The sequence below is a fragment of the Corythoichthys intestinalis genome, chromosome 3 (genome assembly GCF_030265065.1).
Source record: "Corythoichthys intestinalis isolate RoL2023-P3 chromosome 3, ASM3026506v1, whole genome shotgun sequence".
Lineage (NCBI taxonomy): Eukaryota > Metazoa > Chordata > Actinopteri > Syngnathiformes > Syngnathidae > Corythoichthys > Corythoichthys intestinalis.
The window spans coordinates 62,980,975-62,999,772 of record NC_080397.1 but is presented as its reverse complement, the minus strand read 5'-3'; the positions used below and the strand labels follow the sequence as shown (position 1 = coordinate 62,999,772).

Below are 18,798 nucleotides of genomic sequence, written 5' to 3'. Positions count from 1 at the left end.
GTCTGAACTTTAAGTGTATAGTGTGTTGATGACCAAAAAACATCTGTGAAAGAAAATGTCTCGTATGCAATCAACACGCACGTATGCCGAACATGCGAACACAAGCACAAATACAGTATATGCCATAAATTGCAGCCGGGAGACTGACAGTTCTCATTTTTATTTACCGTGCGATTAATTGACTTATAGCATATTGCGACAAGCAATCACCCATTTCATGGTGATACAATATTATATCCATTCTGTGCACGAAGTATTATTTGACAATATTACAAATTCTGCCACAATTTGACACTAACGCCGTTAATCAGTATAAAAGTATAAAATATGAGAATTGGGAGTTAAGGTTGCCATTTACATCCCAGCACTATTCAGCTCGCCATAATGTAACGAGCAACCAGCTCGTTATAATCTCACACCCAATCAAAGGTGAGAGCAACTCCACAATAGGTCAAGGTCCCCAGCCGTCCGGCGTTCAAGGTGTCAAGTACATCTGCCGGCGAGGTATACAGAGAAAGGCTCGGCAGAACAGACCAACGCTGAACCCGGCATTCATCTGCGCTGTTCCCACACATTCAATTCAAGTGCTACTGAGGGGATGAGTCATGTGTGAGACGCGGTATTAATAGGTGCGACGAGGCTCACTATTCATTAGCTCATGTTGATGTCTATTCCAAATGAAATGATCCCAGACTTCCCAGTGTTACACGCTCGTACACAAGTGGGTTTAATTGAAAATTAGAGCTGCATCTATCAATTATTTTGGTAATGCATTAATCAATTGGTTCGAACAATCGAGTAATCGTTTAACGAACATTTAATGTGTTGCAGAATGAATTTTAAGAGATGTAAAGCAAAGGCTTTCTTTCAAAGAAATCATTCATTGCGAATACAAAATAAAATTCCCGAGTTTTTTTTTTTTTCAAACTATGCAGCATTGCACTTTCATTTCCATAGTTTCCCCTACATATAAATGATTGTGGTGCGCCGCCACATAAAAATAAAAGCCCATTGACTTCATAACCTATTGACATGACACGGGAAACAGGGCCGATTTTTAGGGGCTTATTTTCAAAAACTACAAATTCAAATATTTACAAAAACAAAGCTGCTACTGACCTAAAATCACCAGGGTTGTTCCGATCATGTTTTTTTGCTCCCGATCCGATCCCGATCGTTTTAGTTTGAGTATCTGCCGATCCCAATATTTCCCGATGCGATTGCTTTTTTTTTCTCCCGATTCAATTCCAATCATTCCCGATAATTTTTCCCGATCATATACATTTTGGCAATGCATTAAGAAAAAAATGAATAAAACTCGGACGAATATATACATTCAACATACAGTACATAAGTACTGTATTTGTTTATTATGACAATAAATCCTCCAGATGGCATTTACATTATTAACATTCTTTCTGTGAGAGGGATCCACGGATAGAAAGACTTGTAATTCTTAAAGGATAAATGTGACTTTGTATATTGTGAGTAAATATTGCCATCTAGTGGATTTTTATGAGCTTTCAGTAAATGATACTGCAGCCATTTAACTTCTGCCCAAATGCATGATGGGAAGTGCAACCATGTCTGTGCGTAATGGTACCAATTGATATATCTTCTCAGCGTTGGGAAATAAGATAGGGTGTTAAGAAAAAGATAACTACTTTTCCTCCCCGCATTGCTTCCCACGATAGTTCCAATCGTTGAGAGAGGAATTGTAAGGCTTTATAGCCAATTAAAAAAAGGCTTTTCTCTACTCATTTTAAGTTGCCTTTTAGCTCTATGTATACGTAATACGGTGCCATTATAGATTGAACGCGACAATGCATGAGTGGGTAGTGCAGCACATGCGTTAATTGCGTTAAATATTTTAATGTTATTACCGCCGTTGACGCGATAAATTTGACAGCCCTACTTTAAGCCAAAATTAAAGACTCTGGATGAGTGTATGACATTTGTCTGTAACGTTAAATACAATCAGAAAGCGATTTAATTGAAAAAAAAAAAATATATATATATATATATATATATATATTTAAAAAAGGCATGTCCTAACCCTTTTGCCGATTTCGATACTTTGAAAATGTCGTGATCGGACCCGATCGATCGGCAGTGTTTCCCACCAATGAACGAGACTGTGGCGGCCCGCCACAGTCTCGTTTTGATTTCTATTCACTGTTGCCCCCTCCCAATTAAAGTATGTCACAGTCACAGCCAATTATTATCTAAAGCTGGTTAAAATTGAAGTTATGTTGTTTTAAGGTGTATTAAATACTTGTTCATGTGCCCCTTTTGATCTACGAGCACCCGCCCCTCCACCGGTCTCTGCACGCCCCTGCTGAAACACAGTGTGGGTCGACAGAGCTCAATATTTTGTTGGGGTGTACTGGAACATATTTCCTCCACACCCTTCTCACCTTTTTAACCCCTGACCCATTTTCATGCCTGGCTATGAGAGTATGAGTCTGGCCACCATTCAGCAGAAAAAAATTTCCAGGGCGGAGCCAGCCACAGCAAATGGACACCAGAGCGGACCAATCAGGGACGGGCTGATGCGACGTCGGTAAAGCGACAAGAAACTAGCGAGAGACATTTCAACATATTCAGCATGGCTAGCGAGAGATAGACTGTTGGTTTTAGCGACTCGATGTGTTTTTGGTCATGTAAAACCGAATTTACTGCGGATTGGAACATATTGCCGCTGCGTCTGGTGTACCAGGCTACGGGACTACTGTCTGCTGCATTCTGCTGCATTTGGCGCGATCTGGCGACACCGCATACAGCAATTTATATTACATTCAGTGGTCTCAAAATGCCCTAAAGAGATACACCAGGCTTGAAAATGTACACACACACACACCCTACCCCGAGGGTCAGAGACCCTCCCACCACAGTCTCCTAAAATCCTGTGGGAAACACTGATCGGCATCTTTAAAAACCACGACAGGCACCTACCTTAGCCATATATGAGTCTACGTGAGAAGCGGCATCAAAAAATTCCCTTATAAAATCCCGATGAATTATTTTCTATATAACTTAAAATGGCTATAAAAGTCTCAGATTTTACACTAGATGCACAAAAATCACCAGAGATAATCACCTATATTTTCAGGATCAATAGCAATGTTAAACATATAAGTTTTTGACCAAAATAGCAACATAATTTTTTTTTTATTTACTGCAAGTTTTCAACAGCTAATGAGTCACTCACTTTAACATCAGAAACTTAATACTTGAGGGAAAAATGCAGAATCAATCATAAATAAGATGTAAATATATAATCAATAAATTCTATATACAATCACAACTTATTATAGAATAGAATATCCCTGTATTATCACTATACACTATATACCGTTAGCGAATGAGGCTAGCGGTCGCCTGGCGTAAACAGAAACTTTTCTGGCAAAAATCCTTTTGAATAAATGCTAAAATCCCCAAATTCTTCATAGATATGGACGTAAAACAGTCTCAATTCTTGGTTAAAAGAAAAGAAAACGTACAGTTAGCGTTTACGTATATTGATGAAGTACCATGCTACTACTGTATATTAGCGAATGAGGCTTGCGGCCGCCTGGTGTAATAGGAGATTTTCTGGCAAAATTCTTGTGAATAAATGCTTAAATCCCCGAATTTTCATAGATATGGAGGTAAAACCGTCTCAATTCTTGGTTAAAAGCAAATAAACCATGCAGGTAGCTAAAGTCAGTTATGAAAATTAGCCGCCTCCATGTGTAAACAAAGAAGAACATTCCTGCGAATAAATGCTTCAGTCATGCGTACATGGTACGAAAAGTATAATATTTACCTTGAATCCTCAAATAAATTACTCCTGAGACAATCCTTCCCGTTTGTATGCGGTACAGCTTTCGTAGTTAAATCCAATCGTAAGTAAATCCAAGCTTAAATCAGACATGAGCGTGTGCCGTCTTCGGCTATTACTAAATGAAGTTCGGCCCCCTCTGATTAGGTGTGACGCAAAGAATGACGAAGTGTCAGGTCACTAGATTTTTGCAGTCTGTGTAAAAGCCACCACGCCTTAATTTAAAGATACATTCTAATTCATAATTTGTATAATTTAACAATACGTCTTTGCTGGCTGTATGCGCCAGTGTGGGAAACCAATTGACCTTTTTGCAGTGCATTGCTGCCACCTGTCGGTCAGAATAATTCACTGCATCCATTTTTTATGTGTATGTAAGTGTGTTTATACAGTTGTCGTGTATTGAGTATTGAATATGTGTTTGTTTGGCAAATGATATATTTCAAATAGAGATTTGTTAGAAGTCATTTTTGGAAGACAATACATGTGAAAAAAAAATTGTCATTTGTCATGATACGAAGCAATTTCGCTACGGTACGACATGTTGGGACTGTCCGACTCCGATGTAGCCCACCACAAGCGCAGCTTCAAAAAAAAAATCCTAGGGGAAACCCTGATTTCACAACAGCAATAAATAAATTTCAAAACAAACCTGAGCTTAGCCTCAAACTGCTATACAAAAACAAATAATAAATGAGGATCAAAGTACAACAACTGGCCAACTTGCATAGTCCACTAGCTTAACTCATTCACTCCCAGCCATTTTCACCAGAGCAAGGCCCTTCGCTCCCGGCCGTTTTTCTGGATTTTGACTGATTTTGCAAGGCCCACTGAAAATTCTGTTCTATTGCTATATACACATGGAACCCACCAAAAGAAAGATTAGACTCTCTTCTTTCAGTAGAAAAAAAGTAAGTTCATATCTTTTTCCATTCTTTGGAAATCAGCATTAGAAAATAGCTTCGTTTGAGCAATTTTCCAATTTCTGATGAAAAAACAGAGAAAATGAGCTTTTTGTAAACGCATACATTTCAAACATAACTGACTTTAACACAGCTTTTTTTTTGCAATAGTTACATCCCAAACATCTGAATACTGTTTTCCTTTTACAAAATATCATAATGAAAATTATGTAAACTCTTCCCTCATCGTTGTCTGTATCACAAAGATGGATTATTTTTTAATCTCTGCAGGGTCTGCTTGGCGAGCCCGCTGCACGGTGGTCTCCATCGTTTTGCTCCGTCGTCCAGCGCCTGGCATTCCAGGCGTCCTCTTGGTTGTTTTGGCATACTGCCGCCAGCGCTCCGACCGTGCTGCCCGGCCTTTCATTGCTGTTGAATCGGGTTGCGGGTCTTTACAAAATGCGCTACTGCCCTCCAGTGGCCAGTTTTATTGCTTTAAAATGGGTTTGGAGCCTTGTTTTTTGTTTCTCAGATAAATCAGAGAAATCTCAGCTACAGATTCTTCTTGTTAAAAAAAAAAAAACGCAAAAGACGTATGAATACGTTTTTGGGACAGTGAAGCATTTAAAAATAGAACGTAATTATTAGGGCTGTCAAAATTATCGCGTTAACGGGCGGTAGTTAATTTTTTTTTAATCAATCACGTTAAAATATTTGACGCAATTAACGCACATGCCCCACTCAAACAGAATAAAATGACAGTACAGTGACATGTCCACTTGTTACTTGTGTTTTTTGTCTCCCTCTGCTGGCGCTCTGGTGCAACTGAATTTATGGGTTTAAGCACAACGAGCGTTGTGTAATTATGGACATCAACAATGGCGAGCGACTAGTTTATTTTTTGATTGAAAATTTTACAAATTTTATTAAAACGAAAACATTAAGAGGGGTTTTAATATAAAATTTCAATAACATTTATCCTTTAAGAACTACAAGTTTTTCTATCCATGGATCGCTTTAAGAGAATGTTAATAATATTAATGCCATCTTGTTGATTTATTGTTATAATAAACAAATATAGTACTTATGTACCGTATGTTGGATGTATACATCCGTCTTGTGTCTTATCTTTCCATTCCAACAATAATTTAAAGAAAAATATGGCATATTTTATAGATGGTTTCAATTGCGATTAATTACGATTAATTAATTTTTAAGCTGTAATTAACTTGATTAAAAATTTTAATCGTTTGAAAGCCCTAAAATAAACCTGAGATTAGCCTCAAACTGCTATACATAAAAATAATAAATGAGGATCAAAGTACAACAAAACAACAATTGGCCAACTTGCATAGCCCACTAGCTTAAATGCTATAATTTTTTTTTTTTTTTTTTTTTTAACAAAGCTCTTAACTAATCAATCAAACAAACATTCCCACAGAAAAAAGCTAAATATACTTCTAAAGTAAATTATGAATGCATACAAAACATTAGCTCAAACAAAAACTTAGAACCTTATGTTGTCTTAACAGGGAGCAACTGGATCCATCCATGTTAAATGAGTGATGTCATATTCACTGTTGCCACTAGAGGGCAGTGTATCCACCCAAATCAATAAAACTAAATGCAAACACTTTCAAAGCAAACCATTACAATGCTCCTCTAATTAGACAAATACTCAAAGCAGCAAAATTTGATTTGACGCAGTTTTCTAAATCGAGTTACTCGAGTTATTCGATTAATTGTTACAGCACTAGTATTGTGAGGTACCTAGAGGTTCCCAACCCTAGTCCATATGTGCGACTGGCTGGCAACCAGTTCAGAGTGTACCCCTCCTTCTGCCTGGAGTTAGCTGTGATAGGCTCCAGCTCCCCCGCGATCCCCTCGTGATGAAGATGAATGAATTATATGAATTTTAAGGAAAGTGATGGCATTAAAGGTGATGCAATGAAAAATGTGTGTGCGCCTACATTTTGTGCTGAAACACTTTAAAGGCAACCACGGATAGAAAGACTTGTAGTTCTTAAAAGATAAATGAACTCGAGAGGAACATTAATGAGCAGGACAGCACTGTCGATATTTCACAAAACGAGCAGAAAAAGCAAAATGAACAGGAAAGACGGGATGAGACGTGACGAGCGTAGGGAAAAAAAACTGTTCTGCCTACAAGAGGCAAATTTGACACCCAAAGTACTACCGTGCGCTTTCAGCTAGTTTTGTTTAGATGTATACTAGGAGTGGGAACCTCTTGTTACTTCACGATACGATTTGCGATACAAAGCTCACGATAACGATGATCTGACAACGATTATCGATACAGTGGTCAGGAAATCATTCTAGGATATTCTACAAACACCTAATAAACAGAAAAACAAGCTTCTGCTGTGAATTGGAATGAGTTTATCACTAGTAGACGTCCAATCCGTTTGAAGTGGGAGGGATGGCAGCGAATGAAAGAAACATTCGTTCTTTCGCTGCCATGGCCGTCAGTAGCAGCCAATGCCAGGCAATGAGGTCATTTTGGGCCATTTACCTGTTGATTTTCAGTTACTTCCCTGAAAATCAGACAGAATGACTGCGAATGCTCTGGTTTCGAATTAGTGCTGCAACGATTAATCGATTAACTCGAGTGTTCGATGAGAAAAAAAAAAGATTCAGACTAAATTTTGCCTCTTTGAGTATTCGTTTAATTAAAGTGGCGTTGTAATGGTTTGTTTTGAAAATGTTTGCATTTATTGATTTGGGTGGATACACAGCCCTCTAGTCTACCTCATTTCACATAGCTAAATCCATATGCTCCTTGTTAAGTGTTTGTTTAACTTAAAGTTTAAGCTAATGATTTTTTTAATCCATTCCTAATTTCGTTTAAATGTATATTTAGCCATTTTTTGTGGCAACATGTGTCTGAGCTATTTGTTAACAGCACTGTAAAAAAGCGTTAGCATTTTATAGCATTTAAGCTAGCGGACTTCTGCTATGTAAGTTAGCCAATTGTTCTTTTGTTGTACAGTGATTCTCTTTTTTTTTGTTATACATACCGTGTGAGGCTCAGCTCAGGTATTATCATTTTTTTATGTTCCTTATCCGATTATTCGAACTAAATAGTTCATCGATTAATCGACTACTAAAATAATCAAGAGCTACAGCCCTATTTCGAATGAACTAACGTTCCCAGTCTAAATGGATTGGGTGTCGAGCACTGTCAATGGCAGCCTTAGAGTTACCTGAGACACTATTATGGTGGAAGATATATCAATTCTTGGCAGGAACATATCGATAACCTTTTGGGATACAAAGTATCCAAATATATCACAATTTCGATATTTTGTCACACCCCTAATATATACAGAAAGAACATACTAAACATGCCTTAAGAAAATACTTATTAAACATAGTAATATCAAATTAGGGTCGTTTAAATAATGTGGTCAACAGATCAACAATCTGCTTTAAAGCTACCACAAGGAAACACAAAAGTATTTTGAGGCAATGTAAAGGTAATAAAAGATAATAAATAAAACTAATAAATAACACAAATAGTAAGTACTCGCCGCTTTTAACCGATGTGCGCATGTGTTGGACATCTCACCGCGTAAAAAACCAAGGCAAGCGACGACGGGATCAAGAATACAAACTGTCAAATGGCAGCAAGTCAATATCTCGGCAAGCCGCCTAGGATCGGTTTAAAGACACTGCTGATGAGCTGGAATTGGATGCAGGTACAACGTCGGGAACTCATCCTACAGCTCTCTAACAAAATCTGACAGCAGCAGAATGTGACAAAATCATGCCAGCCATCATACTAACTTTGCTGGCTAGCTAGCACAGCTATTCTCCCAGTAGTCCGGCCCAACCGCTTCATCACACCCAGCGTGCATGGCGCGCATAAAACATAGCGTTGTGCGTAGGTCAAAACATGTACTAAATATTATACATTTTTAAATCAATGGCAATATTTCATGTGTTTCCAAATAACATTTTAGTAAAACAGAACAATTGTGGCTTATTAGAGTCTACAAGTCTTTAAAGTGTATGTCAACACCTGGGAAAATGCTAATATTCCATCATTTATCCATAAACGAATGCCTTTTGGATTCATATCATGTCACTTCGTCTAATTACACACATCGCAACACCAAGAAAATGAGAGAAATTTGGGTCAATTTCAAGCTAAAAAGACCCGCCCCCGAGATCCCGGAAATCTGGCAGATTGTGTGCGTGACATCAAAACAAGGAAACAAACAGCTCAGTGCTTTAGTACTGAATGGCGGCGATGATGGCGGACAATTACATTTCTAGTTGCAGCGACGAATCCGACGTAACGAACATTCTTCTAATGGTGAAGAGGAGAGTTATGAACCTTTCTTTGGTGTTTTGGGTTATCAATTTGAGCCCAAACGAAAGCCAATGCAGCCTAATGAAAGGATCATTGAGGGGAGCAATCACACTTATGAAACACCGGCGGCAACAGAATCACCGAATGGTTTGTTTTGCGTTTCTTTTTGTGAAGCTGATACACCGTGACCGCAAAATAAAGTAATGTATAGAATAATTATCATTTAATATGTTATCATCGGTGTAGCTCTGCCAACCGAAACAAATATGAATGGGATTAGAGCAGGGGTCCCCGGTGTGATTTGGGTCTTTTTTTCACGGACCGGTGTCCCTCTTTTATATTCAGTTGGACTCTCAATGTTATCCAATGGTGCTAAAAAACTATTTACATCACAAACATACATGTGCAACACGGAAATGGCGTAAATTAACGCTTAACGACACGGCGAAGTCGTTAAGTGAGAGGGCTACGTGCAGTTGTTGTGTGCGCCAAACATGGCAAACGTAAGTTAATATTCCTCTCTTTAAAGAAAGTTTGTAGTGTGTACTTAGGAATCGCTGCATTCGCGGTCCTTTTTAACGTTATGCGCAGGCCAACTTTGTCAGAACACCGGCAATGTGTGGCAGAAAAATACAGCAAATATAAAATAGCATTTGTTTTTAGCCCCGTCGTGTTAAGTGCAGGGAAAAAATACAACTCACCCGCTGAATCAGTGGGAGGGCTGAGTTTGTTTCGTTGAGAGGAGATGGGAGAGTGAGAGAAGCTAGCATCAAGCTAGCGATGTTGGAAATTGTAGCACAGTTTTCAGCGCGCTCCAAGCGATGTCGGGATATTCCGAAATGACTTTAATCCAGAACTTCGGTAGAGTTGTTGTCTCAAACGTACGTTTAAGTCGCCGTGATTTGCGATCTCTACAAGCTGATATTCCTGTTCCACAAACATGCTCGAATCACTCGATTTATTCACATACGGGTCACGAATTCACTCCTTCGCAGTTCGTGGGTCTTTAGTGATTGGGAAGTACCATAAATTTTGTTTACTTTGAGGTTGTAGGCACATCTTCTGGCTCGTCAGGTTCCCGTTTCCCTGTAAAATTGCAAAATTAGCCCTCTTAGCACTGACGAACTTTACTCATTGTCTGCGTAGTCCAGCTCTTTTTCTCGTGTTCGGGAACTCATGGGTACTACATTGCGACAAATGGCTATTTGTAAACCACATAGCATGACAGGTTTGAACCATTTTAGCGATTTTTTGATAGAACAGGAACGCAACTCTCTCGTCGATAAACAACGATGGCACCTGCCTTGACCTTTTGTTTCCTTGTTATGACGTCTCCGCCCCATTCAGCTGTTTCCGGAACACTTTCGGAAATGTTCGTCATTTTCGATCTATTTTCGATAATTGCTCATTAATGTGATTGATTTTTTGTTAACTTTATCAATATTTGTTATCTTGGCACATAACGGTTCTATTGATGTCTCACACCCCCTTTGCGTTTTCATAACATTTAAGTCAGAGTTTCCCTTTAAGAAAAAAGTTAGGCACACTAGTGCAACCAATGCAAAACGTAAGTGTGGAGTCTTCGCAACACATATCGTAAAGTTAATTTTGTCCGATATCATTCAGGCCTATCCCAGACAGAGCTATTCAAGTTATCTGGTGAAAATTCTTCTAGTTTTAATATTGCAATATATCGCAAAACCCCCCAAAATCGCAGTGATTGTTTTTTCGAATATCCTTCATGCGTACTACATAATAGACATAACCATCTTCCAACCAAAAAAAAATGAACAATTTCATGTTTTCATGACAATATCCCGAAAAATCTTCAAAGAAATACTTTAGGCTAGCTTCATGAGAATCACCCACATGCGATTCTCCACCAAAGAGATTAACAGGAGTAAATTGGCTGCTAACCTAAAATTCACACCTCATTCTTTGCCTAAACCTTGATAATAGAAGAGCACATTGACAGACACGCCACAATACAACATACTCCGATTCCTCTTTAGTGATTCGCCGTGACCGGCTAACACGCAACACAGCAAACACTCCGTTCAGTGACCAGGCAACAGACCCAGTTGGTCAGCGGCTGCTTCAAAACACACACAAAAAACAAATCTCCCATTTGAAAACTCGCATATAATGAATCCCTCCTGATGCGCTAAAACATCTCGGCAACATTTTTGTCATCGTTTCTTACCCTGTAAAGCCCAATCCTGCACAAGGCGAGCGAGAGCTGCATGTGCTCCGACATCGTGCTCAGCAACAGGCGTATCCCACGGCAACACGCAAGCCTGAGTGAATGAATGGAGGGAGCCCGGCTAAACGGTAGTCCGGAGCGTCGCCGCCGCCTCTCGAGTTGGGCTTAAGCGGAGATATGAGAATGAAGATCGCCTCGCGTTTACTCGTCATACTCATTCAGTAGAAATCGCAAATGGCTCATATTGGCAAAAAAAAAAATCGGCTAGGAATAATGTAACGTTCTTGCCACAGAGATTAAGGGCTCTGTGACAAACTCCAGATCCAGAATAAGACAGCAAATTGGATTAGTCACCATTACACACCCACGCTCTCTATACTGTCCGTACTGTATTTAGTATAAATAAAGACAGTTTGTGTGTTTATATGTCTGTGTTGGAAACACTGGAGCATGTCAACTGAGTCGACGTGGTGCTAATTCAGCTCAGATGTCAAGTGGATGTTGCTACTTTTGCCGGGTGAATGGCCAATTACTATCCAGAGAGAAAGTGAAATTAAAGGTTGACCGATATATCGGACCGATATACGGACTTTTTTCAAGATCGGCCAATATGTAGCCGATATATAAAGAACTTGTGTTAGCTGTATGGGTGCTGATTGGAGGTTGGCCGATATGTCGAGCCGATATATCAGCCGGCCGATATGTCGAGCTCCCGAAATGTCGAGCCAACCTATCAGTCGGCCGATATGTCGAGCCAGCCGATATATCAGCCGGCCGATATGTCGAGCCAGCAGATATATCAGCCGGCCGATATGTCGAGCCAGCAGATATATCAGCCGGCCGATATGTCGAGCCAGCAGATATATCAGCCGGCCAATATGTCGAGCCGGCCGATATGTCGAGCCAGCCGATATATCAGCCGGCAGATATGTCGAGCCGGCCGATATGTCGAGCCAATATGTCGAGCCGATTTATCAGCCGCCCGATATGTCGAGCCGATTTATCAGCCGCCCGATATGTCGAGCCGATATATCAGCCGGCCGATATTTCGTGCCGATATTTGGACTTTTGCCCCAAAATCAGCCAATATATAAGAAGTATGACACCATTTACCATATCGGCTGACCGATATATCGGGCCAATATATGGACTTTTTCCCAACATCAGCCAATATATAATATAAGAACTTGTGTTAGCTGTATGGCCGCTGATTAGAGGTCGACCAATATATCGGCCACCCGATACATGGACTTTTTCCTACAATCGACACATCAGTCGTTTCACAAAAAAAAAAAAAAAAAAAAGGCAACGAAAAAGGATTTTGACCCGGCATCTGTGTGGCCAACTTCGGCTGCCGCTTACTGATTTTAGGACCATAGAAGGACCCCACAGCAGCTTTAAAGCAGGCTGCTACAGGTAAGCTTTAGGCTTGCTTGTTTTGTAAATATTGTAAGGTTTCTTTTTATTTTGCATAACAATATGCAGTGTTGCTTTAGCATTTTAAGGTGTTTACTGAGTGATCCTTGCACTCTAAATGTAACTTGTAGCATTAGCGTAGCATTCGCATGGCGAGCATCCTCTTAAACTCTTAATTTGAATAAGTGTTCAGAAATGTTTTGTGAATTAATAATAGCAAACCCAAAAAATAATCGCTAGATCATAAAAAATATTCCTCATTAAGACTAATCGATTAATCGTAAAGATAGTCGGGAGAAAAATAATTGTTCAGTACAGCCCTATTAACTGCACATCCACAGGTGGTATTCTCGTCACTATGGTTTAGGCCTTTTTTTACACCAAGCAATTTTTTAAAAATTGCCTTTCATAATCTAAGTGCTTTAGAAAAAAAGAGTATGACATTTTTTAGATATCGGTGTCGCCAATTGAAAATCCCATTTCGGTTGACCTCTACAAAATGCCATAGAGTTCTCAACATTGTTGACCTCTTTGACTCAAGAGCGTCATGCAGCAAATAAACCACCATGAAGCCAAAATATTGTAAAATGTAACATTCAATGACCATGTTCTGTGAACATTATTTCTTCAGTTACTGTTCCAGTTGTTTCATGACTTTAGTTTGATTTAATGACTTGCTACTATTTCTGGCTGTTGGTGTGAATGTAATTTTTTGAGACATTTAGAGGTCACTTAACTCATTTGCTCCCAAAAACGTATAAATATGTTCTATTTTTAATTGTTTCAGTGTCCCAAAGACGTATTTATACGTCTTTTACGTTATGTTTTTTTTTTTCCCAAGAAACATCTCTAGGTTCTGATTCAACTTAGCTCCAAAGCACAATGCTAAAAATCCATTTAAAAAAAATAAAACTGGCCACTGGAGGGCAGTAGCGCATTTGGTTAGAGCCACTACCCGATTCAACGGCAACGAACGGCCAAGCCACACGGCCAGGGCGCCGGCAGAAGACGACCAAATGGATGCCAGGCGTTGGACGACTGAGCAGAACGACCGGGACCACTAGTGCAGGGAACGATGCTGTTGAGTCCGTGCTGCTCGCGAGCAGAGCCCGCAGAGACTCAAAAAAATTCCTTTATGAGACAGGCGACAATGAGGGAAAAGTTTAACTGGCTGTCGCGGCCACGCGTCATCTTTCAGTTAGTTATGTGTAAATAAATTATTACTTTGCTTTCAAAAGCTCTATTTGTCTTGTTTTTTTATGTTATTTTGTAAAAGGAAAACATTCAGATGTTTGGGATGTAACTAAAGCAAAACATAGCTGTGTTAAAGTCAAAGTTATGTTTGAAATGTATGCTTTCACAAAAAGCTCAATTTCTCAGTTTTTTTTAATCAGAAATTGGAAAATTGCTCAAACTAAGCTATTTTCTAATGCTTATTTCTAAAGAATGGAAAAAGATATGAACTAACTTTTTTTGCTGCTGAAAGAAGAGAGTCTAATCTTTCTTTTGGTGGGTTCCATGTCTATATAGCAATTAGGGCTGTCCAAATTATCGCGTTAACGGGCGGTAATCAATTTTTTTGATTAATCACGTTAAAATATTTGACGCAATTAATGCACATGCCCCGCTCAAACAGATTAAAATGACAGCACAGTGCAAATGTCCACTTGTTACTTGTGTTTTTTTGGAGTTTTACCGCCCTCTGCTGGCGCTTGGGTGCGACTGCTTTTATGGGCTTCAGCACCCATGAGCATTGTGTAATTATTGACATCAACAATGGCGGGCTACTAGTTTATTTTTTGATTGAAAATTTTACAAATTTTATTAAAATGAAAACATTAAGAGGGGTTTTAATATAACATTTCTATAACTTGTACTAACATTTATCTTTTAAGAACTACAAGTCTTTCTATCCATGGATCGCTTTAACAGAATTAATAATATTAATGCCATCTTGTTGATTTATTGTTATAAACAAATACAGTACTTATGTACCGTATGTTGAATGTATATATCCATCTTGTGTCTTATCTTTCCATTCCAACAATAATTTACAGAAAAATATGGCATATTTTATAGATGGTTTGAATTGCGATTAATTACGATTAATTCATTTTTAAGCTGTAATTAACTCGATTAACATTTTTAATCGTTTGACAGCCCTATTAGCAATAGAACAGAATTGTGGGCCTTGCAAAATCAGTCAAAATCCAGTAAAACAGCCGGGAGCAAAGGGCCTTGCTCCGGTGAAAATGGCTGGGAGTGAATGGGTTAAAAGAAAAGCTGATGTGTTATACTAGGACCAGTAAGTGCATTATGGTTGCAGGCTTGTTCACTGTCTGCCCAACATATCCAAATATTGGCAATATGAGATAATAAATTTATTTACATTATAGCGTGGGCATCAAACAGCATAATGTGGATCCGTGGTACTTAGGGACAACAGAGTCATGCCGCTGTAATACATAATCTGTGGCGAGCGTTTAACTATCGTGCCATGTTTCCTTTGTCATTCTTCATAGTTAAACAGAGGCGTTATCCATTTACTGCACTGAGCCTCACACGGAGGATGGATGGATTATTGAGTAGGTTTGCGGTTTATCGTAAATCCCCTGGGACAAGTACAGGGGGAAAAAATGACTCCACAGTCACATGAAATGAAATATTCCTGAAATAGTTAGTCGACAGATTTGCGTGACAAGAACTAAAGCAGGGGTGTCAAATATGCAGCCCCACAGGTGGGATCAATCCAGCCCATGGAGTTGTGGTCTGTGTACCGTTTAGCCAATCGTTTTTTCCTTCTACTTTTGGAAAACAAAAAAATGGAAAACTAGCAGACTTCAGGTTTTTTTTTTCGTTTATGTATGTTAACAAAAAATGAGAAATGAATAATCTCCTGTTGCTAATTCAATAACAGAAAACAAGCCTTAATCCGTTTTTTCAATTTTAGTTTATTGAACTGAAGTCAAAAAACAAAAAACGTCCAATATTTGTGTTTTGCATGAGGTTTACAAAAAGCTCAATTTGTTTTTTTCATCAGAAATTGGAAAATTGCTCAAACTAAGCTATTTTCTAATGCTGATTTCTAAAGAATGGAAAAAGACATGAACCAACTTTTTTTCCTGCTGAAAGAAGAGAGTCTAATCTTTCTTTTGGTGGGTTCCATGTTTATATAGCAATAGAACTGAATTTTCTGCGGGCCTTCGAAATCAGTCAAAATCCAGTAAAACGGCCAGGAACATAGGGGGTTGCACCGGTGAAAATGGCTGGGAGTGAATGAGTTAATTGCCGCAACCCCTCATAAAACATCCCATTTCTCATTTACACTTACAAACAAACACACCAGTCCACATTTTCTCTAATGCACCTGAAACTATCATTTTCTATCACAATATCAGTTATGTTGCACAGAACTCTGTAAGGAGGTTCCCTAAAAACATACTGTTCTTAGCCCATTCAGTAACAACTCCGTGTTTGTACGTACATTAACTCATCAGCTGCCATTGATGGCGACAGACCTCTAATCCATTTGGATTGCCATCACTTGCCACAATGCCAAAATCCAGTTTAGTTTCATATCGTTCACAAGTAGTTCTGGTTATAAAGCATCTGACAGTCCAAGTTTCTCTGCATTTCCGCTCCCTGAAGGATGACAACAAATTTCCCAACAACAATGTCTGTGTTAATATTTTCCTCTGCTTCCTGTCTGTTGTTGTACTGTTTGCACCCAACCCATCAGAGGAAAAAGGTCCAAACACTACGCCTTAATCTTCCCATCACCGGATGCCACCGAATAATGAATGATATCCAATTATAATATTAAAATGCAATAAAATGCAATGAGAGAGTTCAATCATTTCCCATATAGCAGACAGACACTGAGTAAACGTTAAATTTTTCCATCAAAATCATCATTCAATATGGTTGACATCGTAAATCTCAACAATAAACAATGTTGAATCAATGTTGCAAAAACAGATGTCACATGGCAGTGATGTTGAAACAACGTTGTTCTATAGTATGTCAGGCGATGGTTTGGTTAACATTGTTTTATAGTCAATGAACTAACGGTGACAAATATCGTATTGGCCCAAATATAAGACTAAGGATGGGAATCGAAATCTAATTCCAATTCCGAACCGGTTCCTAGTGTTTCGAGGCCTCGACATCACAATGAAAAAGCCTTAACGATTTCTTTAACGATTCCTAAAGACGCGTATTGCGTCATCACGTGACGTGACGTGTCTTGTTGTCCAGACGCATCAAACTAACATGGCGCCAGGACTGAGCCTTAGCGTCTCGGTGAGGACAGTGCAGTCGTACTCCCTCCCGATGCAGTTATCTCCACTTTGCAATGACTGCAAGTCGCTTTGTTGTCATTTTTCCTTGTGAAGTGGAGACACAATTTCGAGCGTCTGAACCTACGTGCTGTCATTGTTATGTTTACGGCTGCAATGCAATGCAATTACAAAACAACGCGCACCTGGATGCGAGCTCCAACTCTGTCCAAATAGTACTGCCGTGCTGTAAAGCAAATGTCATGAGTGCTGCAAAAGTAAACAAAGCGCTGCAGAATGGTTACATGACATCTCGCTCTTTTGAGTTAATCATTTTCACAGTGTGCAAAAAAGCATATAACATTAGCAATCACTTTTCAAATTAATTTAACTTATTCGTCTGCTCAATTACAGTCACAGTAAATAATCAAAACTTAGTGGCACTTATTAACACTTATCAATTTAAATATGCACATTCCTGTTGTAATGAAATAACAATAATATTCTGTAGCCACAAATATTATTCAAAATCTTTCCTTCTTCCAAGTTTTTTTTAGGATTAAGTATAATAATGTATTGCTTAAAATAAGGCTGTTAAGATTATTTTCAGCTAGCTATTTTTCTTCCAAGAAATCTGAGAGAAATACACTTGAAGCGCTGGCAGATAATTTCACTTATTTCCAATAGATTTACACTTAAAACTGACTAGTTTTAAGAAGGTGTGTTTTGCAGTGTATTATAGGGATCCTCTATTTTTAAGACAAGTAATTCTTAAAAGATAAATGTTAGTAAGAGTTATAATAATTCTTAATGTTTTTGTTTTAATAAAGTTTGTAAAATTATTTTAAGTTACAGGTCGCCATTCTTGTTACGTCGCAGTGCGTGACGTCACTGGTCCCGTTGCCGAAATTCCAGCTTGTGGTGGTGGTGTTATACTTATTTAGCGCTTTTCCACCTTTCAAGGCGCTCAAAGCGCTTTACACTATCTCTCGTTAGCTTTCCCAACATGTCGTCAGTTCTCCCCTTCCTATTTGAACCAGAGCTGAAAAGTGAAGAGCAGGACAGCACTGTCGGTCGTTCACAAGACGACCTTCAGGGAAAAATGCGTGCAGCAAATACCTGATAAAACAAAAGTTGGGTAAAACTCATGATGCGAGAGAGTGCTGTTGTGTTGGGAACTCCGGTTGGGAGCGAGAGTGTACGCTGTCCGGTTTTATTAGCAAATATTCAAGGTAAGCATATTGCGTTTTCAAACTTATCCCAATATAATTATGTAGATTGTTAGCATCCAGAGCTGTCGTGTGCTTTACATACAGTACAGGCCAAAGAGCACACCTTGTGTAATCCATGTCTTGTATATTGTAACGCGTGGTAGCTAGGATACGTGTCTAAAAGTACCAAAAAGGGGAGAAGCTTCCACTATGCACATTTATTCACAAAAAAAAAATATTTCCACCTTGACCACTCTTCACTCGGGAGCTCAGCAGTAAGCAAACACGCGTTCCCTGACAAACTCCAACATTGTTGTGAGGTCCACGTCAGAGTCACTGTCGTCACTGTAGCGTGCCATAGCGCTTTAATTATTTAGTATGATTTGGGGAAAACTTCCACGAAGAATAGTCAACATAAAAGATAGCAATAGTAATCCAAATCCGCGTTTTTTACTCACTCGAAGATCCAGGAATTAGACCGATCCCATGGCAATGTCGCAGCCATCGATTCCACAAAATAGACTGAAAAGCCGCTATGGGACCGACGAATCAAAAAAATGGACAGATCCGAAACCAATATTGCAGACGCGGCGGGACCGTCGGATCCAGAAAATAGACGGATCCCTTACT

At 39.0% G+C, this 18,798-nt stretch overlaps 1 protein-coding gene across 2 annotated transcripts in view; it reads right to left on the bottom strand.

Moving 5' to 3' along the window:
- Window positions 1-18,798, bottom strand: part of LOC130913267 (ADP-ribosylation factor-like protein 15) — a 258,841-nt gene that overhangs the window by 236,487 nt on the left and 3,556 nt on the right. Inside the window, exon 1 of one of the 2 annotated variants that reach the window (XM_057831730.1) lies at window positions 11,265-11,970. The exons of the other annotated variant lie outside the window; for it this stretch is intronic. Within the exon in view, the coding sequence (XP_057687713.1) occupies window positions 11,265-11,318 (54 nt within the window). The 5' untranslated portion in view covers window positions 11,319-11,970. Of the gene's footprint in view, window positions 1-11,264; window positions 11,971-18,798 lie in introns of those variants that run through there. 2 annotated transcript variants of the gene reach the window in all.